The sequence below is a fragment of the Sarcophilus harrisii genome, chromosome 2 (assembly GCF_902635505.1).
Source record: "Sarcophilus harrisii chromosome 2, mSarHar1.11, whole genome shotgun sequence".
Classification (NCBI taxonomy): Eukaryota; Metazoa; Chordata; class Mammalia; order Dasyuromorphia; family Dasyuridae; genus Sarcophilus; species Sarcophilus harrisii.
Window position 1 is genome coordinate 342,440,483 of NC_045427.1, and position 26,013 is coordinate 342,466,495.

Genomic DNA, 26,013 nt, shown 5'->3' on the forward strand with positions numbered 1-26,013 from the left:
TGTCATTCAGAGGAAGACACCTAGGAATGGTGAGAACTAGAAATAATACCATACAAAGATTGACTGAAGGAACTGGAGATGTGTTTGGCTAAGAGAAGAGAGGTTTTGATGTCATGAGGACTATAGATGGAGAAGGACCAGGATTTGAACTCCAGTTTTATTTTGGTTGGCATTTGAGGATAGTCTTAGAAACAATGAAGAAATTAGAGGCAGGCTTAGGCATTTTATAAGGAATACTTAATTAAATTTTAGGTTTAATGGATGAAATAGTTGTCTTATGGTTTCCTCCTTATTGTAAATTTTCAAGGCTAGATGACCACTTGTCATAAATATGGCAGGAATTCTTGATCAGATAGAGGTTTGAATAGATGGATGGCCTGTAGCATTCTATAATTCTTTGATCCTTCATTTCCTGGAAGAGCATGTTCTTGTGTTATATCAGATTTGTTTCACTCCCTCTTCTGCTTGTTCCCAACCCAGATTTTTGTTCATTCATTCAACTATTATTAAGTAACTGTTAGATGTAGAAAACAAATGAGATTAAATCATTCCAATTCTCAAGGAATTTACAACCCAACAAGGGAAAATGAATATTCAAATAAATAAAATGTAGTTCAGAATATAATCAATTGCAAAATAGAAGGATAAAGTGCAGTGAAATCAAATGAACTTAGATGGAGCTGGACTGTGTTCTATTTCTAAGTTTTATGCAACAAACATATGATTAGCTTTCCATGTACATAGTGTTTTCATTTTGGTCGTTGGGTGCCACAGCTCTGTAGCACCCCACTTAGAACCCTAAAATATTAGATCTGGAAAAAATCTCAGTAACTTGTTTCTTAAAGTTGGAGACAGGTGGGAGTGAATCAAAGTGAAGCAGTTAAAAGAAGAGTATATGCTTCAGTACCTTGGAGGCTGATTCAATTGAAAGAATGAGTCTCATTCATATTTGTGCCTTTTGTGGAAAATTGGATTAAAGGATCTTACTTTCTGTGGATTAAACTAATTTAAGTGTTTTGTGATATTCTAAGGACTTGCAATTTTTTTTTAAACAGGGTTTTCACATTTTTTTCTCAGTTAAAAACTATTTTAGCCCAAGCACACATGTGCTCTGCTATTTATGAATCACACAATTCACAACTTTTCTATTAGGTTTGCTTCCCTGAGAATGAAGTTTTGGTATGGTAATACACCAGCTGCTCTACCTTTCTCTCTCCCTTTAAACCTCAAGCCTGTGGCCTACACAGCTGCACTTCTGTCCTTGAGGGATAGATTGCTATTTCTCCCATCAGAACTTGCCAAGCCACTCAGGATTTCCTTTCTGTCTCGAGGCCTTTGGGAGGTCCCCTCTAAGATCTAGACCACCCTGATTATTCTTGGAAAGAGGAAGAGTAATAGCCAAAGGTCTTATGCACACGTATTTGGAATTTATAGAGAATCCCAGAAACCTCATTTTGTCTGTTAAAATGAAGATCAAAATTGCTAGTATTAATGAAAAGAAATTCCATCTCCTTGGTCCTAGACTCCCATCTAAAGAAAGTGCAGTAGAATGACTTCTTGGTCCTTCATTCAAGATTGCTGTTAAGTGTTTGGCAGGATTGGCCATCTCTGCCTCCTCACATCTCTCATTTCAGACTATTCTTGCTCCTCTTGAATGCTTTTATCATGTGAAATTTTATATTTCAGCATTTGTTTCTTAACTTCCTATTATTAGACTGTAAGCTCAGTCTCTGAGTCTTCTTCCTCGGAGATCAGAATAGCACTTGTGCATACTGTAGAGCTCCCTCCCCATCTTTGTGTTTTGAATTCTTATTCATCCTTTAAAGACCAACTGAAATGCCATTTGCTCCATGGTAACATTCTCTGGTTCCCTTGTTGGTAAAGATTTTTCCTTTTAAAACTCACATAATCCTTAGGTTATTTTTCATACAATGTTCTGCATCAATCTATCTTTTCTTATTTTTTGCTCCCAGATTTGTATGCTTCTTGAGGACAGGTACCATATCTTATCTAAATTTGGCATGTTTTCCCTCACTGCCAGAATAGTGCTCTAGACAGAGTTGGAAGTTAAATATTTTTTCAATGTATAAAAACCCTGACCTGAGTTAAAGTTTCTGGACAAACTGTGAGGGACCTCAAAGGCCAGCAAATCCAACCTTCTCATTTTAGAGATGAGAAAATTGGGGCCTGTAATATTAAATTATTTGCCCAAAGTGATGCAGATATTAAATGTCACAGTCAATGTTTAAACCCAGGTCCCCAGAGATCTTTTCTCTATTCTACATTATATAACTTGTTAAAGTTGTTTTTAAACATCAACTTATTTCCCACTGTTGGCATCTTCTTCATGTCCATTTTCCTATAGCTCTCATTTGATCCCTAAGGATAACCATTTATTTTGAGTTGGAATAAAATTTTCCATTGTGACATTTGTTCTTTTTTTAAATTAATTTTTATTTTATTTTTCTCAATTACATGTATCATTTATTAAAATTTTTTTCGAGTTCCTTATTATATCCTCTTCCTTTTTCCTCAAGAAGGCAAGCAATTTCAATAGATTATACATGTGCTATTGTGCAAAACATTTCTATATTCACTATGTTGCAAAAGAAAACACAGACCAAAAAAAATCCAAGAACAATAAAGTAAGTTGAAAAATGTATGCTTCAGTTTGCACTCACATTCCATCAGTTCTTTCTCTGGGGATGAATAGCATTTTTCACCATAAATCTTTCAGAATTGTCTTGGATCATGACATTGCTGAAAACAGCTAAATCTTTCACAGTTGATCATTGTACAATATTGCTGTAACTGTGTATAGTGTTCTCCTGGTTCTGCTCATTTTACTTTGTCTTAATTCAGGTTCATTTTTCTAGGTTTTTCTGAAAGCATCCTGCTTGTGATTTCTTATAGCACAATAGTATTCCATCACAATCATACACCATAGTTTGTTCGGCCATTCCCCAACTGATGGGCATATCCTCAATTTTCAGTTCTTTGTGATCACAAAAAGAGTTGCAATAAATATTTTTGTATATTTTTCCTTTCTCTTTTTCTTTGATCTCCTTGCATATAGACTTAGTAATGATATTGCTAGATCAAAAGGTAAACACAGTTTTGTGGCCCTTTCATCATAGTTTTGACATTTGTTCTTTCAGCAAATCATATGGAAAATTTATTCAGCATTTTAAACTCATCTGTGTCAAGAGCTTTACTTGTTTAAAATACCATTTGCCCTTAAATAACAGTAATGATTTCAACTCCCTCATCCAAATCCTTTATGGGAACCAAAATAGAATTAAATCCTTAGTGATAGAGTACACTTGCTATTGGATTATTTGTGGATAATCACCATTTGCTATGAAGTGCTTTGACCAAAGGTAGAAGATTGCTTGCACTAACCATTTGGCTAATGGATTATGTGCAAAAAGAGACTGAACTGAGCTAGTTCTTGAAAATAAAAATGACATGTGGAGTGAGTGAACAAGTTAATCTTTGTCAGCCTTAGTTTCTTCATCTGTAAAATGGCGATAATAAATGAGATAATATATGTAAAATTTTATATAAATATCACCTATTTTTATGTTGCCTATGATTGTTTACTTCTGGATGTGCAAGTCATTATTTATTCTCCTTCTCTCTATGCACTCCAGCCTTAGCAGCTCACCTGGATCTGCTTTAGGTAAAATGTGGGAGAGTGCTAGATTTAGAGTGAATGACTTACATTCAAATACTGCTACTGATATTTTATTTAGTTTATTTGTTTGTTTTTTTCTATGAACTTTAGTTTCCATCAGTAAAATAGTGATGATAATTCCTGAGGAATGTCTGATGGGTTTATTATGAGGCACAAATCAGATAATATATTTAAAGCATTTTGCAAAAAGTAAAAATGCAGAGAATAGGCATTGTATAGTGGTCACAAAGCCCTAGGCTTAAGTACCAGTTCTGATGCATGCTGTTCAACTCAGCCTCTTAGGGCTCTAGGCAACATCCTAAGATCATAAATTGTACAGAAGCTGCTGAGGAAATTTCCTTATCTGGGAATTCCCTATATGAATGAAATCACAAATTTAGTTTCATTTCCTAAAAATCTGTCAATTATTATTATTTTCCCAGTCTAATTTTACCTGTAGTATGTTAATTCAATTCTGCTTGTAAATCATAGACCCTCAGAACTGGGAGGGATCTCAGAAGTCAGCCCATATATGAACAGGAATCCTTTACAAAATTCAATTTAGGAAACATTTATTGAAATCTTTACCAAGTTCTGTGGCTTGTGGATTTTTTAGACAGTAAACAATTAAGTGATATTTTTTAATATCTGGTAAAGGCTGAATGTGTTGTCTTTTTTCAGGTTGTTATTTTAATTTGCATTTTAAAAATTATTAGTAATTTGGAGCATTTTTTTGAAAATGGCTATTCATAACTTTGCTTTTCCTCTGAAAATGCCTGTTCATATCTTTTGACCATTTATCAGTTGGAGAATAGCTCTTATTCATATAAATTTGAATCAGTTCTCTATATTTTTTTAATAAGAGAAACTTGCTACAGAGATTTCCCACTATTTGCCTATTTCCCTTTTAATTTTAGCTAAATTGGTTTTATTTATGCAAAACTTTAAAATAGTATATTATCAAAATTGTCCATTTACCTTCAGTGATTGTCTCTTTCCCTTGTTTTGTCATTAGCCCTTTCCCTATTCATTGTTTTGATGGATAATTTTTTCTTTGCTCTTCTAATTTATTTATGATGTCATCTTTTATGTCTAAGTTATGTACCCATTTGAAACTTTTTTTGGTGTGTGTGTGGTGTTGTTCTGTGCTTAATTTCTGTTAGATTTTTTTCCCAGCTTTTCCAATAGTTTTTGTCAAATTGTTTTTACTAAAAAGTTGTGATTTTTTTGTTGATCAGAGAGAAGCTACTGTGGTTGTAACAACCAAGCACAGATATTGTGTCCTTACTCTGTTCCACTGATTAACTTCTCTATTTCTTAACTAATACCAAACTGTTTTGATGATTATTGCTTTGTAGCATATAGTTTGAAATATGGTATTGCTAGGCCATCTTCCATCCTCAGTTTAAAAAATATTTTCCTAGAGATACTTAATCTTTTACACTTCTAGATTAATTTTATTATTTTTTGCCTTACAAAGTAATCTTTTAGTGGTTTGATTATGATGGCATTGAATACGTAAATTAATTTAGGTAGTATTGTCATTTTTTATTATGTTGGTTTTGCTTATCCAGGAACAATATGCATAAAGAGTATTTTTGTATTTTTATTCATGTAGTTCCTGAATTTGTTTTGGGAAGTCTATTTTATACACTGAAATCATGAACTTCTTATTGAAAAATTCAGACAAACTCAAGAAAGTAGGGAGAACTGTCAGGGTACATAAAAGACTTGTACAAGTTGGATATTATGATGACCAAATGAGATATGGAAATCATTATGAAATGCAAAATGGATAATTTTCATTACATGAAATTTAAAAGTTTATGCATAAACAAAGTCACTGCAGCTATAATGAGAAGGTAAGCAGAAAGCTGGGAAACAGTTTTTCCAGCCAATGTTGCTAATAAAGGCCTTATTTTTCAAATCTATAGAGAATTAAGTCAAATTTATAAGAACACAAGTCATTCTACAATTGATAAATTTATTAAGGCATGGGAACAATTTTCAGATGAAGAAATTAAATCATTTTATAGTCATATGGAAAAAGTGCTCTAAATTACGATTGATTAGAGAAATGCAAATTAAAAGAACTGAGTACTACCTCACACTCAGCACATTGGCTAAAATGACAGGAAACAATAATGATAAAAGTTAGAGGGGCTGTAGGAAAACAGGGGTACTATTACATTGTTAGTGGAATTGTGATGTAACATATAACAGTGTTATATCCAGCCATTCAGGAGAGCAATTTGGAATTATGCTCAAAAGGATATAAAACTGCATACTATTGATCTAGCAGTGTCACTACTAGATCTGTACCCCAAAATTGATCATAAAAGGAGGGAAGGGGCTCACTTGTGCAAAAATATTTGTAGCAGTTCCTTTGGTAAGGTGGTAGGAATCAGATATTGTGTGGAGGCCCATCAGGTGGGAATGGCTGAAAAAGTTATGGTATACGAATATAATGGATTATTATTGTTCTATAAACAATGATAAGCAAGCTAATTTTGTAATAGCCTGGAAAGACTTAAATGAAAATGAACTGATGCTGAGTGAAGTGAGATGAACCAGGAACTGAGATGAAGTGAGAACAACCAGACATTGTACATAGTAACAACAAGCTTATGTGATGATCAACTATGATCAACTTAGCTAAGTGGATGTTAGTAAGCATTGTGGATCACAACAAAATGTGGCAAGTCATCAAAGAGATGGGAGTATCAGATCATCTTACTTGTCTCCTAAGGAACTTGTAAGCAGACCAAGAAGCAGTAGTTAGTTAGAAGTGACTATGGGTAAACTGATTGATTTAAGATTGGAAAAGGAATATGACAAGGCTTATTTATTTAGCCTTATTATTTACCTTTAATGCAGAATACATCATGCAGAATGCCAGGATAGATGAATCAAAATAGGGAATGAAGGTTGCAGTGTAGAAATATCAAAATCTCATATATGCATATGATGGCACTCTGATGGTGGAAAATGAAGAAGAAATAAGAAGCCGCTTGATGGGGAGAAAGAGAAGAGTGTAAAAAAAGCTGGTTTGAAACTTTTAACATCAAAAGAATTAAGATCTTGGCAACTGTTCTTATCACTTCCTGGCAAATAGAGGGAGAAGAAATGAAAGCAGTGTCAGATTTTATGTTCTTGGATTTGAAGATCAGTGCATATGGTGACTACAGCCACAAAATGAAGACATTTGCTCCTTGGAAGGAAAGCTATGGGAAATATGGGCAGCATATTAAAAATCAGAGCTATTTACCTGGTTGACAAAATTCTGTATTATCAAAGCCATGTTTTTTCCATAGCAATGTATGTATGTGAGAGCTGGATTATTTTAAGGAAATCTGAGCACTATAGAATTGACACTTTTTAATTGTGGTATTAGAGAAGAGTTTTTTTTTTTTTAATAGCCTTTTATTTACAGGTTATATGTATGGGTAACTTTACAGCATTGACAATTGCCAAACCGCTTGTTCCATTTTTCCCTTCTTTCCCCCCACCCCCTCCTCCAGATGGTAGGATGATCAGTAGATGTTAAAGACTTTTAAAGAGTCCCATGGATAATCAGGAGATCCAATCAGTGAATACTTAAATTAATTCAGGCTATTTCACTGGAAGGTCAAATACTGAAGATTAAATACTTAAATACTGGCTTAAATACTTCAGCCACCTAATGAGAAGACAGGAGTCATTGGAAAAGACCCTGATGTTAGGAAAGATTGAAGGAAAAAGGAGAAGATCACTTTAGGAGAAGGGCATGGCAGAGAATGAGATGGCTAGTGTCATGGAACCATTGAAAGTGAACTTGGACATACTTTAAAAGACAGTGAAGGATTGAAGGGCTTGGTGTGTTGTGGTTCATGGGGTCATGAAGAGTCAGACATGATTGAATGACAACAACAAGAAGTGCTTATTTTTATTTTTTATTTATTCTTTTATATCTCTTCCTGATAAATTTTGTTGGTAGTATGTAGAAATACTGGTAATTTAAGTGGGTTTATTTTATTTTCCACAACATGTCTTGTCACTATAGATAGTTATCATTATTTTAGTTATAGAAATGTTATCATTTTTGTAGTAATGGGATCTTTGCTTTACCTCTAATCTCACTGGAAAGATCTCTAGTTTATTGTCATTACAGGTGATACTGATTCTTGTTTTTAGATAATACCATTTATTATATTAAGGAAAGATTCATTTATTCTCTCATTATTGACATGGTTGTAGTTATCCTATTATTGAACCAGTCCTGAATTTCTGCTATAAATCCAACTTAATCATATAATTGCTAATATTTTATTTACAATTTTTTTTGCACAAGTATTCATTACTGGTATTAGTCTGTCAGTTTTTTCTATCTTTTGACTCATTTTGGTCTAGATAGAAAGACTATACTTGTATAGAAAGGATTTGGAAGGACCTCTTCCTATTTTTCAATAAATTTGTAACATTGGAATTAATCTTTTGTGCAATTCTATGTTTTTCTAAAATCCTTTAGCTCATAATTTCACATAACACAGTAGTATTCCATCACAATCATATACTTAAACTTGTTCAGCCATTCCCCAATTGATGGTCATCCCTGTAATTTCCTGTTCTTTGCCACCATAAAGAGAATTGCTAAAAAGATTTTAGAAGATATAAGTTTGTTTCCTTTCTCCTTAATTATCTTTGAAAATACACTAAGTAGTAGTATTGCTGGATCAAAAGATATACACAATTTTATAATCCTTTGATCATAATTCCAGATTGCCCTTCAAAATGTTTGGATTAGTTCACAATTCCATCAACAATGAATTATTGTACATTTCCCTTCCATCATTTTTCTACATCCCTTCCATCATTTATCATGTTCCCTGTCTTTCATTTTAGCCAATCTGGTAGGTATATAGTGATATCTCAAGATTCAATTTGCATTTCTCTAATCAATAATGATTTAGAGCTTTTTTTTTCATATGACTATAAATTGTTTTGAATTCATAGGGAAAATAAATTGTTTTGAATTCTTCATAGGGAAAACTGCCTGTTCTTATCCTTTGATCAATTATCCATTGAGGAATGACTTGTATTTAGCTAGTATTTTATCCATACTATTGATTTCTTAAAAGTTTTATTTATTGTTTCTTTTCAGCTTTGCTAATCTCTTTAATTTTTCAGAATTTCTATTTTGATGCTTAATTTGGGGTTTAAAATTTTCTAGCTTTTTAAAATCTCATACTCAAGTAATTAACCTGTTCTTTCTTTCTGTTAGTAATGAGACTGCTTTAACCCTCCAAATTTAGTATGCTGTCTCACTGTCGTTATTTTTAATGAAATTATTCATTGTTTCTGTGATTTGTTTTATGATTCATCTGTTCTTTCTTTCTTTATTTTTTGGCTCGATTTATCTAAGTCTCAAAGGGATACATTGAGATCTTTACTAGTTCTCTTTTTATTATACTTTGCTAGTTCTCTATTTAGCCAAAAACTTTTCACTTAAATTTATTTAAATGTTATGAAATTCATTGCATATAAATTAAGCATTGATTTTAAGCATTAATAGCTTTCAGCAAAATCTGTTGTTTTTAATTTCTTTTAATCAAATCTGACTTTGCTACCATTTTGCTTGTGATCATGATTACCGACCCCTATCATTTTTAGTTCAGCTGAGTATAATAGTTTTTGCTTGTTTTAATTCCCTGGCTTTTTATGTTTTGAGTGTTTCTTGTAAATAACATTCTATTTTCTAGTCCATTTTTCTCTCTTTGTTTTTTGGGTGGGTTCATCCCATTTCTACGTTCACTAATTATATTCCCTGATCCTTTTCTCTTATATTTTTCTTCTTCTTTGTTTCCTGCCTCCTATTAATAAAGAAAAATATTGTAAGAGAAAGAGTGTATTCAGCAGTAATGTTTGACATAGTCATTTCTTGCTCTCCTGACCTTTTCTTTCCCTACTCTACAATGCAATCGCAGAATTTTGGCCTTTCTTTGTTTTTTTAAACCCCTTTTCAAATCCTATTTTCCATAGTTTGTATTTGTTCTCCTTATGAGTAACCCTCCATTAATTTTTCTTCCTTATTATATTCCCTTTCCTTTCTTCCCTTTCTTTTACTCCATTGAGTAAAATTTATTTTGACACCCAATTGTGAATATGAATGTAAATTCTTATCTCCTTTCACCACTTCAGATAAAAGTAAAATTGAAGTATTGCTTATTCTCTCCACCCCTTCCTAGTTAGTTTTCTGCCTGTGCACCACAATTATGTAAGAAAATTTCCTCTGTCCTTTTTTTCTCTTCCACCTAGTATATTTCTTTAGTTCTCCCTTTCCTTTTTAATTTTAAAATAATTAAAACAAAAAAAGACTATTTTCAAACTCTCTTATTTTATATGATCATTGATTAAAATATAGTTTTTAGAGGTCATATGTATCATCTGCCCATGTCAGTCAAGACAGCAAGCATTTATTAAGCACCTATTAGGTACTGGGCACATACAAGGAAAGGCACAAGATAGTCCTTGCTCTCAAGAAACCAGTAGTCTAATGAGGGAGACAACATGCAAAAAACTTGATAAAAAAAGGTATAAACAGTGAAATTGGAGATAATAAACAGTGAGAAGCATTAATATTAAGGGGAACCTGGAAAGGCTTCTTGCAGAAGGTCATATTTTAGCTGGGATTTGAAGAAGCCAGGAAAGTCCAGATAGAGATGTGAAGGGAGAGAATTCCAGGCTTGAGTAACTACCAGAGAAAATACAAAACTGGGAAATAATGTATTTTGTATGTGGATCTGCTGGGAGATCAGTTTTACTAGACTGAAGGCAGAGAAAGTATGAGGAAGTATGTGAGAGGATCAGGTTAGGAAGGGTTTTTGGTTGTCAAAGAGAGGACTTTATATTTTAATCTGGGAGTGATAGAGAGCCACTGGAACTGATTGAATAATAATATAATATTATCAGACAAATAGAGACTATATGTTAGTATGTGTTAGACCTGTGCTTTAGGAAAACCATTTTGACAAGACCTGTGACCTTGAACATAATGTTCCCAGAAGTTATCATTTTTGGGTTTCATTAAGTCAACAAGCTTACTAGGTACTATACTAAATTCTGTGAATATTAATATAAGTAAGATGGCTCCTGTCCTCAAGGAACTTACATTTTAATGGAGAAAATAATAGATTAAAAGAAATTGATAAAGAGAAAGTGTGGGGAAAGAAGGTACTGGGTAAAGTAAGATGAGACATGACGGATGAGCCAGAGGAATATTGTTTGTTCTTCATCTTTGAAGACTAATGACACCACAGGAGTGATTGTATGAATTGGATTTAAGTGAGGCAGAGATGCACAAAATCAGCCTCACTCTCTTTTCCAGAATCATCATCCTGTGTCCATAAATGGAGGAGAAGGGCACATGGAGGAGTCCTTTACTCTTTGATCAGAAGGAGGGACCTCAGAAACAGAAGGGTACTTTTCAGGTATGAGTTTGTGAGTTAGAGTTTTAGAGTAATCTTCTAGGATGAAGAGGTTTCTGGGGAAGGAGGTAATGGATGAATTCTTTCTATTTTCACTATATCTTCTGGTTCTAAGATATCTAAGAAGTTTTCTTGAATAATTTCTATTTTCTTCTTATTTGGTCATAGCTTTTAGGTATTCTTCCAGGTGACTTGTTTTTGATATGACTATTTTCTCAGTTTTTAATATTTCTTTTTATGTCATGAAGTCATTAACTTCTGCTTGGGCTATTCTACTTTTCAAGAATTCTGTTGGTTGGTAGATCAAGATATTAATTCTCTTCTAATTCTTTATTCTGTTGCACTCATGTCTTTTCTATATTTTCATTGGCACTTATTATTTTCCTAATTATTTCCTCTAGCACTTTCATTTCATTTGTAAGATTATTTTTGAACTCTTTAAAACAAAAATTCTTGCTTCAGGTCTTCCAGCAATTTTAGTTGAACTTGTATCCTATATGTGTTTTTCTTCCATTTGTTTCTTAAATACTATTTTATTTTTTCTCCAGCTACATGTCAAGAAAATTTTTACTATTCACTTTCTTCTTCCTCCCCTCTTCTGAAGATGGTAGGTAGTTTGATAGTTTATGAATAGGCTATCGTAAAACATATTACCATATTAGTTCCAATTGTGAAAGAAGAAACAGATCAAAAGGAGAAAAACTCCATGAGAAGTAATAAAACAAGTGAAAAAATATGCTTTGATCTGCATTAAGGGTCTTTATCTTGATGTGGATAGGATTTTCCTTGCTGAGTCCTTTGTACTTGTCTTGGATCACTTGTGTTGTTGAGAAGAACTGAATCTTTCATAGCTGAGCATCACAAAATGTTGTTGATATTGCCTACAATGTTTTCCTTGTTATGCTCATTTTACTTTGCATCATTTCATACAAATCTTTCCAGGTTTTTCTAAAATATGCCTGTTCATCATTTCTTATTGCATAGTATTATTACATTATCTCTTTATAAAAGCCAAACTCTGTGCTTATGGAGGAGTGCTTATGGAGTCTGGACTATTCTTAGTGTTTTTTTTGTTTTGTTTTGTTTTGTTTTGTTTTTTGTTTGTTTTTTTTTTTTGTCCTTTTGTGTACTGTTGCTGCTTTCTCAGGATGTTACATGTCATATCATTTCAGCATCTGAGGGATAGCGCAGGCTGTCCTTGCAGGTCCTGTAAGCTTTCAGTATATGCCAAATAGTATGATATAGGCTGAAGCCTGAATGCTGAGTTCCTAATCTGAACTTTTCAAATTCCTGACCATTCCTGACCAATTCTGAGCCACTCAACTGTGCACTTAATCCTATTTTGAGATGGCTACTGGACTCAGCCACTGTTAGCAGACTTAGAAGCTCTGGTAGTCCAGAGCTAGAACTGCAGGCTCTCCTTTGGTCTGTGTTTCCTGCCCTGATTATTCTGCTACAGACTTCATCTTTCCATAGGAGCTGTGACACTCTGTTCTGCTCTGGGGATCAGAGCTATGTAGATGCTGTTTAATCTTGTGCACTTTATAAAGACATATAGTGGCTTCCCATTGAGATTAACTATAATTTACTCTCCATGTTTCACATCACTGTTTGCATGCTGTCTCCTCTATTAGACTGAGAGCTCCTTGAGAGAAAAAAATGCCTTTTTGTTTGTATTCTTGCACTGGGTATGGTACCTCTAACATAGTGGGTGCTTAAATGCTTGTTGACTTACTATTTATTTGCATCTTGCTCAATGCATAGCTGTGCCTGTGATTGTTCTTTGGCCTTGACTGCCACATGGGACAGGTTCCCTCTTTAGGCCCGTCTTGCCTTAGACTTGTGACTTAGAACTGGATAGTGATGTGGGAAAACTGGGACATTGATTCATTGTTGGTGGAGTTGTGAACGAATCCAACCATTTTGGAGAGTAGTTTGGAACTATGCTCAAAAAGTTATCAAACTGTGCATACCCTTTGATCCAGCAGTGTTACTACTGGGATTATATCCCAAAGAGATTATAAAGAAGGGAAAGGGACCTGTATGTGCACGAATGTTTGTGGCAGCCCTTTTTGTAGTGGCTAGAAACTGGAAACTGAATGGATGTCCATCAGTTGGAGAATGGCTGAATAAATTGTGGTATATGAAAATTATGGAATATTACTGTTCTGTAAGAAATGACCAACAGGATGATTTCAGAAAGGCCTGGAGAGACTTACAAGAACTGATGCTGAGTGAAATGAGCAGGACCAGGAGATCATTATATACTTCAACAACAATACTAGATGATGACTAGTCCTGATGGATCAGGCCATCCTCAGCAACAAGATCAACCAAATCATTTCTAATGGAGCAGTAATGAACTGAACTAACTATACCCAGAAAAAGAACTCTGGGAGATGACTAAAACCATTACATTGAATTCTAGTCCCTATATTTATGCACACCTGCATCTTTGATTTCCTTCACAAGCTAATTGTACAATAATTCAGAGTCTGATTCTTTTTGTACAGCAAAATAATGTTTTGGTCATGTATACTTATTGTGTATCTAAGTTATATTTTAATATATTTAACATCTACTGGTCATCCTGCCATCTAGGGGAGGGGGTGGGGGGGGTAAGAGGTGAAAAATTGGAACAAGAGGTTTGGCAATTGTTAATGCTGTAAAGTTACCCATGTATATATCCTGTAAATTAAAGGCTATTAAATAAAAAAAAAAAAAAAAAAAAAAAGAACTGGATAGTGAATGACAGTTAGCAGGTGGCAACTGTTCCTGCTTCCTGACAGTAGTGGACCTCTCTATAAAGATCTGTGTCCTCTTCTTACCCTGGTGTACAGCCATGGGCAGCCCCTCATTCAGTCCCCAAATGTTCCTTAAGGTGCACTTCCAGATTCCATTCCCAGTATTTGCAGACCTTTCTCAGTTTGCCTATGCCAATCTGGACTAAAAAGTAACTCATAGTTTTTTTTTTCCTTGCATTTTCCAGTCAGGACTTGTTCTGGTGTGTTTCTAGATGACTGGACTTTACTTCCTCCTGTTTCTAGTTGCAGTTGCATTTTAAATGTGGACTTTGTAGGGTTTTGAGGAACTGTGGTTGCCTGAGGAGACTTTTCAAGAATCAAAGACTCATAACTTATTAAATTCTAAAGAAATTTTAGAGGTCAACCCCCTCACCTTGAAGATGAGGGAAAGGATTGGCTCTGCCTGAAGTCCCACAGCAACAAGTCTGAGACAGGATTCCAAGTTCCTTGTCATCCCATCTGGTTCTCTTCTTCTTCTTTTTTTTTCTCTTGGTAGTCTAATCTTGAGTGGTGATATGATTAAGTAATCAATATTTGCCAGTTCCTTCTTGCCTTTTGCAAATAGTTTTTATGTCTTTTGGTATTTTCATTGGTCATTTTTTGACCTTTGAGGAGTAGTTAGTATTTCTTTTCCAGTGGAGACATTCATGTACATACCTACATACATTGGAGTCTCCTGATTCCTAGCCCCAGGCTCTTTCCACTACTAACAGACTGCCTTGAAAATATCAATTAGAATTAATAGGGGAATGGAGCAGAAAGGGAGTGAAAATCTGAGCCCAGGAACACATGGATTGCCAGCATCAGTTACATTCAATGCACATTTATTAAGTGGCTACTGTATACATGGCACCAATGGGATCAACTCCCTGCATGCTAAAGAGAGGGAGGCTGATGTTGTAAGGAGATTCAGAGGTGAATGAGTCCATTCCCTAACTGCCAGCTGAAGGAGAGATTTTGTTAGGTTATGTGGGTCCCAGGAGCAGCTTTGAAGAGAGGAGCGTTGTTTATGAGTTATTGGGACTAACTTCTTTCACTCTTCTGGTTATTTTTTACAGTAAGCAGCTGTTGTGTGATGTGATGATTGTGGCTGAAGATGTCGAGATTGAAGCCCATCGGGTAGTGCTGGCTGCCTGCAGCCCCTACTTCTGTGCAATGTTTACAGGTATGGGTCCTTTCCAGGAGGGGGAGAGACAAGTAAATGTTAATCTTTTGTGAAGGTCAGCAGTCAGTCCTAGGAGGAGGCTGCCTGGCATAGGGGGAAGCCTAGTGATCTAGGGACATGGTCTGCTTCTGCCCTTACTGGTTGGGTAACCAAATCTCTTTGCCTTTATGGGCCCTACCCTTTTCATCTATAAAACAGGGGAACTGGGACTCTAAGTATGGGGGGAACGTGGATTCAAATTCCAGTTTTGCTACTTATTACATATAGTAATGATTATATAACCATGACTTTGGGCTAGTCATTTAGGTCCTTTGAGTTGAGGGTATTGGTATAATTGATCTTTAATATCTCTTCTAGGTATAAATATGAATTCAGGAGGCAGCATGGTTCAATAGAAAGAAAAAAGAAAACAGTGAGAGAAAGAAGTCAAAGGTCCTGACTTCAAATTATGCCTTCAATATAATTGTGTGACTGAGCAAATGACTTAACCCATGGTTTAAGTTTTTTTATTGACAAAATGAATTATCATCTTGTCGCTTATTAATTATGTGACAAGTCAGTTGTACTCTGTGAGCTACAGTTTCTTCTGTGAAATGAGAGTAATATTATTTCCTTAGGCTGTTGTGAAGAAAGACTAACAGATAATGTATAAGAAATTACTGTGTAAACTAGGAAGTGGCAGGTAATTGTAAGAATTTACTTACACCTGGATTACATACACCATGATGAGGTGAGGGAGGAGAATAGGAAGCATAGTATGAACTTGGCAGAGATGTTATTCTATAGGATCATAAGCCCAGAAGGTGACCTAATCTTTAATGAACTACATAATCATAGAATTTTAGGATTGAATCTGTCCTATATAAACTCTGATTTTTAGCTTTACAAAAGATTTTTTAAGGAAGGTAGCCTAGGATAGATTATTCTTATATTATGGAGGATGAATCTGAGTCTCAGGGACATTTAGAAATTGCCTCAGTACTTCCAACCCTGTGCTCTAATATTGGTTTATATAATGTCTTAACATGCTGCATGGAGAAACTCCGAGTTATTTTGTAAATATCATGTTTATATAAGCATCTCCTCTATAGAATCTTCAACAAGTGGCATCCAGCTATTGTTTTAAGACTCTAGAAATGTGTGGAACCTCTGGTGCTAAGATGGCAGAGTAAGGAAGGAACTCTGAAGCCTTTCCATATTCCTCTCCAGACAACTAGAAAACTGCTTTAGAATTGAGGCCTAAGAGCAGCAGCAGCAGCTAACCTCATAGCAGAGAGCCTGCAGCAGGATTCTAATCCTGGGGCAATCCACCTGTGAGACCCTTCCCTCCTGCCAACCAGTAGACCCTTAGGAGAATGAGGAATCTATGCAGTGTAGCAAGGTGCCTACCCACAGACCCTGGCCCAGCCAAATCCACCAGTAAGACCTTGACCTCATTGCTGACCAGTACTAAAGTTCTGCCCTGGGGTTTACCAGCAGAAAAAACTTGTTTCTATAGCAACCCAGTCCCAGGGTCCCATGCTGGGGCAGACCTGCAACAGCATCTCTCCTCCAGAGCTAGCCACCAGAAAGGCAGTGTTATCATGGCATGCCAGTACCTAAAGCTCACATCCAGGAGAGGCTACTTCCCAGTCCTGGTCTGAAGGGAAGCCTACCTTCTGGAGAAAGCAAGTAGCAAGCCCTGACAGCCAGTGAAAGACAGTAAGATTCAGAGCCCTAACAAGAAATTTGGGAGAGTACAGGACTAGAGCCCAATTCTCACATAAAAACACCAAGTCAAAAAAAGGAGAAAAATGAATAAAAAACTAATTAAAAAAAAGTTGACTATAAAAAGTTATTATGGTTATAGGGAAAATCGATACATAAATTTAAAAGAGGACAATAGTGTCAAAATAGTTACATATGAAGTCTCAAAGAAAAATGTAATTTGGTCTTGGACCCAGAAAGAATTCCCAGAAAAGCTTAAAAAGGATTTCAAAAAGCAAATTAGAGAAGTAAAAGAAAAATTGGGAAAAGAAATGAAAGTAATGCAAGAGAATCATGAAAAAAGTCCAACAACATGGTCATTTACCAAGGAAAATAACAACCTAAAAATAGAACAAATAGGAAAAGAAAGTACAAAAGCTCACTTGAGAGAATAATTCCTTAAAAATTAGAAATCAGCAAGTGAAAACTAATGCCAGTGAGATATTGTTACAATAAAATAAAATCAAAAAATCTATTTTTGCTTTTCTGCATTGGTTGTGAGATTTGTATGTTCTACTAAAATCAGTTTTTGTGTTGTTGTGTTGTTGTGTTGTTGTTTGTCCTTTGTTCTCGAATAGGACCATGATGTCAGGGAGGTGATGCCATGATAAGCAAATGAATTAGATTTAAGTAAGGGAGAGCTGTGCAAGGTCACCTGCCTCACTGTCCCCTCCAGAGCCATCTGGGTCTAGTGGCCAGCTATAGATCAGGATGACTCGAGATGGCCCTAGATGCAATGAGAAACTTTGGTCTTTTTAAGCTAAGATCTTCAACAGTTCTCAGGCCTCACCCATTCAGTGATTAAGGCTAAGTAGCAATTGAGGCAAAGAATTTCCTTTTTCACTTAGTCCAAAAAAATCTAAATGAATGAATCAATGAATCTGGGAGGGGAAAACTCTCAGGGTTTCTAGCCAAACAGAAATAACTGCTATTTCCATTCAGTCTGAGTCGTAAAAAAAAAAAAAAAGAAAAAAAAGAAAAAGTGAAATTTATCATTGGAAAAATAAATGATCTAGAAGATAGACCTAGGAGAGATAATTTAAGAATTATTGGATTGTCTGAAAGTCATGACACAAAAACCCTGGAAAACATCCTTCAGGAAATTATCAAAGAAAATTGACTTGATATATTAAAAATAGAAATTTTTCTAAAATTTCTAAAATCTAGAAAATTTCTAAAATAGAAATAAAAATAGAAAAATAGAAATAGAAAGATATCCCAAAATGGAAACTTCAAGGAACATCATAGCAAAATTCCAGAGCTCATAAAACAAGTAAAAAGTAATGCAAACAGCCAAAAAGATATACCATAAGGCAAAGGAGTTAGGATTACAACCAAGAATCACCTACCCAACAAAACTGAATATAATTTTTTAAGGAAAAAGTGGATATTTAATGAAATTGTGATCTTTCAATAATTTCTAATTAAAAGTCTAGAACTAAAAAAAAAAATGACCTCCAAATACAAGAATTAAGGGATACATAAAAAGATTTAATAAAAAAAGAAACAAGGAAGAGAAAATATAAGACATTCAATAAGGTTAAACTATTTATATTTTTATATGGCTAGATAATATTTGTAACTCTAAAAAAATTTATTGCTATAAGAGCAATTAAAAGAAGTATATGTAGACAGAGGGTGTGGATATAAAGTGATTTTGATGGATGATACCCCAAAAAACAAAATAAAGAATGAGAGAAAATTGCACTGGAAGAAAAAGGAATGGGGAGATTGAATGAGGTAACTTTTTGCAGATAAAAGAATATGAACAAGCTGTTATAATAGAGGGGAAGATGGGGGAATCTAACCAAAAAATAAACAAGATGTTAAGGAGAAGAATAAAATTCTGGAAAAGTTATATATGATAGATTTCTGAAAAAATTGAATGGGAATAGAAAGGAATATACCTTTTCTCAGCAGTAAATCTAACTCATTTCATGTCATAGCATCATCTCCCTGATGTCATGGTTCTCTTCAAGAACAAAAGACAAATAACAAAGTCTGTGAACAAAGCGGGCCTGGAATTGGTTAGTTGTAAGACTGACCCTCCTTCTCTCTTCCTTCCTTCCTTCCTTCCTTCCTTCCTTCCTTCCTTCCTTCCTTCCTTCCTTCCTTCCTTCCTCCTCCTTCCTTCCCCTCCTCCCTTCCTTCCTTCCTTCCCTTCCTTCCTTCCTTCCTTCCTTCCTTCCTTCCTTCCTTCCTTCCTTCCTTCCTTCCTTTTCCTTCCTTTTCCTTCCTTCCTTCCTTCCTTCCTTCCTTTCCTTCCTTCCTTCCCTTCCTTCCTTCCTTCCTTCCTTTCCTTCCTTCCTTCCTTCCTTCCTTCCTTCCTTCCTTCCTTCCTTCCTTCCTTCCTTCCTTCCTTCCTTTTCCTTCCTTCCTTCCTTCCTTCCTTCCTTCCTTCCTTTCTTCCTTTTCCTTCCTTCCTTCCTTTCCTTCCTTCCTTCCTTCCTTCCTCTTCCTTCCTTCCCTTCCTTCCTTCCTTCCTTCCTTCCTTCCTTCCTTCCTTCCTTCCTTCCCCTCATCTGTCCACATAGAGTATCATACTCTTACCTATAGACCCTCTTAAAAGCATTTTTTTCTCTTTTCACCTCTGAAAAGAGATGTCTTTCCAAGATGTCTTGGGGTTTACTGGCTAGATTTTTTTCTTATGGACCAGGCCTTAATCCAAAATCAATCTGATTTTAAGCCCCATTTAGTCATTGTTTAGGTCCCAATCGACTCAGATTGAATGAAAATAGCAGTTATTTCTGTTTGGCTAGAAACCCTGAGAGTTTTCCCCTCCCAGATTCATTGATTCATTCATTTAGATTTTTTTGGACTAAGTGAAAAAGGAAATTCTTTGCCTCAATTGCTACTTAGCCTTAATCACTGAATGGGTGAGGCCTGAGAACTGTTGAAGATCTTAGCTTAAAAAGACCAAAGTTTCCCATTGCATCTAGGGCCATCTCGAGTCATCCTGATCTATAGCTGGCCACTAGACCCAGATGGCTCTGGAGGGGACAGTGAGGCAGGTGACCTTGCACAGCTCTCCCTTACTTAAATCCAATTCATTTGCTTATCATGGCATTACCTCCCTGACATCATGGTCCTATTCGAGAACAAAGGACAAACAACAACACAACAACACAAAAACTGATTTTAGTAGAACATACAAATCTCACAAACCAATGCAGAAAAGCAAAAATAGAAATACATCCTTTTAAGATCATGATGCAATAAAAATCACATTCAATAATAGACAATGCAAAGAGATTAAAATTTAAATGTAAATTAAATAGTTTCAAATAGTTTTAAATAGAATCAAAGAAGATCACAGAAACTGTCTATTTCATTAAAGAAAATGATGACAATGAAACAGTATACCAAAATGTATGGTATGTAGCCAAAGTGGTACATAGGGGAAAATTTCTATATCTAATTATTTATATCAATAAAATAGAGAAAAAACAGATCAAAGGGCAGGAGGACTAGAATTTGGAACTCAAAACTTTAAATAAAAATGTTTTTTAAAAAGCTAGAAGTAAAGTGATATATGAGGCTTAACAACAGAAAACTATTGCCAATGAAAGGAGTCTGGGAGTTGAAGGAGGCAAGGTTCAGGAGACTTCGTGAAAAAAGTGACATTTGAGTTGTGTTTTAAAACAGTTGGCTGAGAGGAAGCATATATGTGCTGGGTACTATCCTAAGTGCTTTACAAATATTATCTTATCTGGTCCTCACAACAACCCTGGGAGGTAAAGGCTTTAATGAAATAGACTGTTTTTGTGATTGTCTTTGACTTTTTTTTTTTTTTTTTTTTTTAGGATTAAACTATTTAATTTCCATTTAAATTTTAATCTCTAATTTGCTCTAGTATGGAGAATATTGGAGGAGAAAGAGATAAGACTAGAAAGGTCAGATGGTGACAGATTGTCGAGGTCCTTAAAAGCCAGGCAGAGGAGTTTGAACTTTATATTTGGGAGACAATAGGTAACCCCTGATGATTTTTAAACAGAGGAGTGATATGACCTAATGTCTATGTAAGAAAAATTCAGGCACAAATTTGACAGTATTTCTTTGAGGGGAAGAATGGTTTTGTCTTTGTATTCTCCAGTGCCTTGCACAGTGTCCAAATTAATTATCATCTAATCAGTAATTAATGATTGATGATTGATTATTTGAATAATTAATTAGAAAGAGTGGGAAGAGAAGCTTTGAAGAGCTTATTTCACTTCTTGGTAAATTTGAAAAGAATTGGTGTCTGAAAATGCGTATAATATGTTCCTCTGCCTGACTCTTTCCCTCTTCCTCCATTCCTCTTTCATTTTCTCTAATTTCAGCTTATCTGTAGCAATTCTGCTGATGTTCCTTCAGTAAGTGGATCTGCCATCCACATTCCTCCTTACTTCCCTTTCCCTTGGAGTTTCATTTCCAAATTGCATCCTATAGAGAAAATCAAGCTTGTAGTAAAGTGTAATGGTGGCCATTGGTTTCTTTGCCCTTTTAAAAATGCATATCTAAGCTAGGGACGGAACGGAAAGAAAGTAATTCTGGAAGGCAGCAGCAAAATCTGCTGCTAGTGATCTCATAATAGGTTCTCTTAATCTAAGGGCAGAATCAATGAGAAGAATCAGTCAGGTGTGAAGCTCAGCTATTTTCATATTGAACCAAGGCTCTTGAATTTTTTTTCTTCCCAAGTAATTTTCTAGACTTTGTCTGAACTTCATTTAATAAGTAGCTGCTTTAAATTAATAATACTGGAAGAAGTTTAAAAAATTATTAGGTTCAGCTTCAAAGTACATAGAATTAGTTTTAAAAAGAAGCTCCACTTGACTACTCAAAGAGATAGTTCACATCAATTGCTAAACGTCAAAAGGAGAGGAAAATGAAAATACACTCTTTTCTGACTCAGTGGTTTGATTAAAATTTTTTAGTTCGGCTGAAAAGATGTCTGAGGTGATAGTGGTGTTGGTATTGGTGTTTTAAATTTCCTTCTCCTTAGTACTTAATTTTTCTATCATGGGAACTGGATTAGAATTGGAGTGATTTGGGACACAGTTCTCTTCTCTCTTGGAGACTCAAAGGGATGTTGCACAGGCTAATTCTTGTAATGAATGCAAACTTTTCCCTTAGTCCTGGAGGATTATAGCACCCTCCAAGGATTTGACTTGATTTGCTGATATTTTGTCACAGAATTTGTTTGAGTGCTGATCTTAGAGAAGAAATGGATTTGATTTCTTGCTCTGATAACCTACTTCTTGGGTAACCACAGGCAATCCACTTTACCTCAGAAATGAATAATAATTTTTGTATTAGCCACTTTGAATGTAAAAAAGTTCTTTGTAAATAAATATCACAATACTACATAAGCTGCAATTATTGTTAATAATAATAATAAATATTCTTGTCTACATTGAAGTGAAATAGTAATTGTGTTATATGTCCTTCTAAGCAAAGTGTCAGAGTGACAAGGGGAAGAGGATTTGCTATCTTTTCACAATGTTAGTAGACAGGTCAATAAGCAATGACTGAACTCTTACTATGTCCCAGGAACTGTAATAAATGCTTATGTACAAAGAAACACAAAAACAGGGTGCCTGCTTTTCTTCTAATGGGGGAGACAACACTCAAACAATTACATATATATTCAGTGGAATTGGGAGATAGTCTTGGAAGAAAGGTATTTCCTTCAAGTTGGGATAAGGTAAATGGTAAAGGACTACTTACTTCTTACAGAAGTGGGATTTAATCTGATTCTTAAAGGAACCTAGAGAAACCAGGAGGTAGAAATGAGGGAATACATTTCCTGAATGGAGGCCAGCCAGAGCCCTGGGTAAGAAACTGTCGTTGGATTGTAGAGCATGAAATTTAAGAAGATTGGAAAGGTGGGAAGATGTCATTTTACAAAGGGCTTTAAAAAGCCAAAAAAAGGTTTTTGTTATTTGATTCTAGAGGTAATACGGAACTATTGAAGTTTTTTGAGTGGGAAGGTGACATAGACTCCTTTAGGAAGATTGCTTTGGAAGCCATTTGGAGAATGGACTTGAGGCAGGAAGACCATCTAATAAGTGTTTCAGCTGTAAGGTGCTGAGGTAGAGGATGTCAGCTTTGTGAAGTCATATTCAAAGTCTGATACCTTTGAGTATACAATAATTTGACTTTGGGACAGGCATTAGGGATGAGAGGAAATCTAAGTTTTCATTTCATTTGAATAAACATTTATTGTGTCCACTATTATAAACCTGGGTATTGGGAATATTGAACTATCTGTGATATATTCTGCTCAAGTGACACCAGCCTCCTTGTTCTTCTTCACATTTCCTGACTGGTATTTTTATTGGCTCTTCCTCACATTGGAATGCTCCCCCTTCTTATCTCTGCCTCCTGACTTCCCTGATTTCCTTTAGTCCCAGATGAAATTCTAACTTTCACAGGAAGTCTTTCCTTATTTTTCTTACTTTTAGTGATTTTTGGCTGTTGATTATTTCTAATTTTTCCTATAGGTAGCTAGTTTGTATCTAGTTACTTTCATGTTGCCTCTCCCATTAGACTATGAGCTCCTTGAGAGAAGGGACTGTGTCACTTTTCTTTTATTCTAGTTCTTAGCACTGCCCAGCTAGTAGGCATTTAAAAAGTGTTTATTGAGCTCTCAGAAAACTTAAAATCTAATAAGAGAAAGGCAGGAGTTTGGAATGAATGCATATTTGTTGCAGGTAACTCATAAGATGGAGAAGGTTCTTGTATTTTTCATGGAAAAGAATTCATTAAAACTTTTTGAAGCCTATGTTATCCTGAAAATGCCAACCTTTTCCTGTCAATGGAGCATGTGTATGATGGAGGGATTAGACTCTGGGTGGAAATTTACCCTTTCTCTTCTTTGAGGGTTACGGGGGGATGGACAAGAGGGGTCTTGACTATTGGACACCCTGCTCTGACTGGGTAGTGATTTTATTTGAGGGAGATTGCCCCATTCTGGTTAGGAGAAATAGGTATAGCTTTGTAGAATCATTCTTTTGGGATTAAGACTTTAGAGTTAGTAATGTCTTCATTCCATCTTTTACATTTTCCTCTGGGCCCAGATATTATGCTGTTTATATAGTCACTTCTTTAGATTCCAACAACTCACCATTTCTGAGTTGGGCATCCTGTTCCTGACCCTATTGCAGAATAAAAATAAAATAATAACATTTTAATCAGGCAGTATAACCTAGAGACTTTGTCCTGCCTGCCTTATCCCACCCCACTCCCACTAGTTGTATGATCGTGGGTAAATACAGCTGTTTAATGAGTTAGGCAAAATTTATTTTGTAAATTACAAAACAGTTGCTGACCTGCTGCAGTAGAGGGAATTTCTTAACTGGGAGAATTCTTTGATTAAGACGCATGTTCCATTACCGGTCAAGTATTTACTAATGGGTTAGGTTGTGCTAATCATTAGAATGGTAGAGACAACATGTAGACATGCAGAATATGTACACATTAGGGCTTACAAAATATTTATAGAGTAGATGGAAGGTATTCTGAGAGGGGGAAAAAAGGCTTTAGCAGCTGGGAATGGGAGAAATGAGACTGAGAGACTGACCAAAGGTGAGGTTTGAGCTGAGTTTTGAAGGAAAACAGATATGTAAGAGGCAGAGGTGAGGGAGTAGAGCATCCCAAGAATGGCAACAGTTATTACAAAGACAGATGGACAGGAAATTATGTGGTGATAAAGGAGCTGCAGGTGGGCCAGTTAGCTGTATCATAGGTTGTATGGAGGAGAGGTAATTGTGAGACAACTGGAAGAATAGGAAGGTGTTAGTTTATGAAGAGCTTTGATTGACAAATCCTATTTAACTTGAAAGTAATAAGGAGCTATGTAACTTATTGTAAGGGAGGTTGGGTGTGTGTGATATGATCAGATCTGTGCCTTAGGAAAATCCACCTGGAAACCCTCATGTAATGGGTGAAATCTGAAATAACTGAGGAAACAGGTTCCAGCTTTTGAGTTTATCAATTTATTAAGCAATGTATGCCAGTGTCATAACAAATTGGGGCAACTTGGCAGTGGTCCCTGAATACAGGAGGAGATAGATTTTTATGCATTAAAAGAAAGCAGTTTTAAGAGGATGTAAGTATCTATACAAGATTAAGTAATCTGATATCTAATTGGAGGAAAGATGATGGATTTTCCAAATTGGGAGGAAGGAAAAGGGAAGAGTGAGTTTCAGTTCACTTGGGAGAGGGAGTAGATTTTGAGGGTTCTCCTTTCTCAGAATTGGGAGGTGCTGATTAATTACATCCACCTACATTTTATGAAACAATGGATGACTTATTTTCCCATGAATGACTTAAAGGACAAAAATAAGATGAAGGATAATATATGTGGTTGTACAAAATAGATACAAAATTATGAGACGGAATCTGTTTGGATCACCTTAATTTTCACACCAAACAACTCCATTTTATCACTACTCTTTAGCCCATTTCTTCTTCACTCTAGCCTTATAGGCTTTAGAGTTTATAAAATGCTTTCATCAAAACAACCTTATAAGACAGAAGGTGCAGATACTATTATGCCCATTTTTATAAATGAAGAGATTGAAGATCAGAGAGGTTAAACAACTTAGACTTCTACAATTACTAAGTGACTGATCAAAGTCTAGCTGATTGGGTGCTATATTCTATGTAATCCGAACCCTGCTAAATAGGGAACATTTCTTTTTGTTAATTAATTAGTCCCTATAGAATCAAGCCCCATGAATTTGGTCCCAGTGTTTAGCTTTAGCCAACTGTGCAGTCAAGTAAGAGACAGAGAGCCTATAGGAATTAGGGAAAATAGAAGACTTAATAACTATCTGTACACCCAAAAGGCTGTTATTACACATGGGATAGGATCCTACTTTTTTTTTTTCTCAACATAGAAATAAACTGCAGCAGTGAAATTGGGCTTTAGCTATAAAGGAACATATATAGTTAAGAAGATTCTTACACCCTGGAATAGAACCTAATAGGTTTTCACTTTCATGGGTTCAGCCAATTGTGTGGAAAGGTTGAGGGGTGGACATGAAGGGAATGAACAATATGGTCATTTCTTTGTCAGCTAGAAGATGGTATGTTATTGTTTCACCTTCCAGCAGATTTGTGCAAATGACTTAAAGAAATAAGATTTCCTAAGTCAATCTGACAGCAAAATGTTTT

At 35.3% G+C, this 26,013-nt stretch overlaps 1 protein-coding gene across 1 annotated transcript in view; it reads left to right on the forward strand.

Moving 5' to 3' along the window:
• Nucleotides 1-26,013, forward strand: part of KLHL3 (kelch like family member 3) — a 175,258-nt gene that overhangs the window by 19,023 nt on the left and 130,222 nt on the right. The window contains exon 3 of the mRNA XM_031953008.1: nt 15,002-15,108. Coding sequence (XP_031808868.1) covers nt 15,002-15,108 — 107 coding nt within the window. The remainder of the gene's footprint in view (nt 1-15,001; nt 15,109-26,013) is intronic.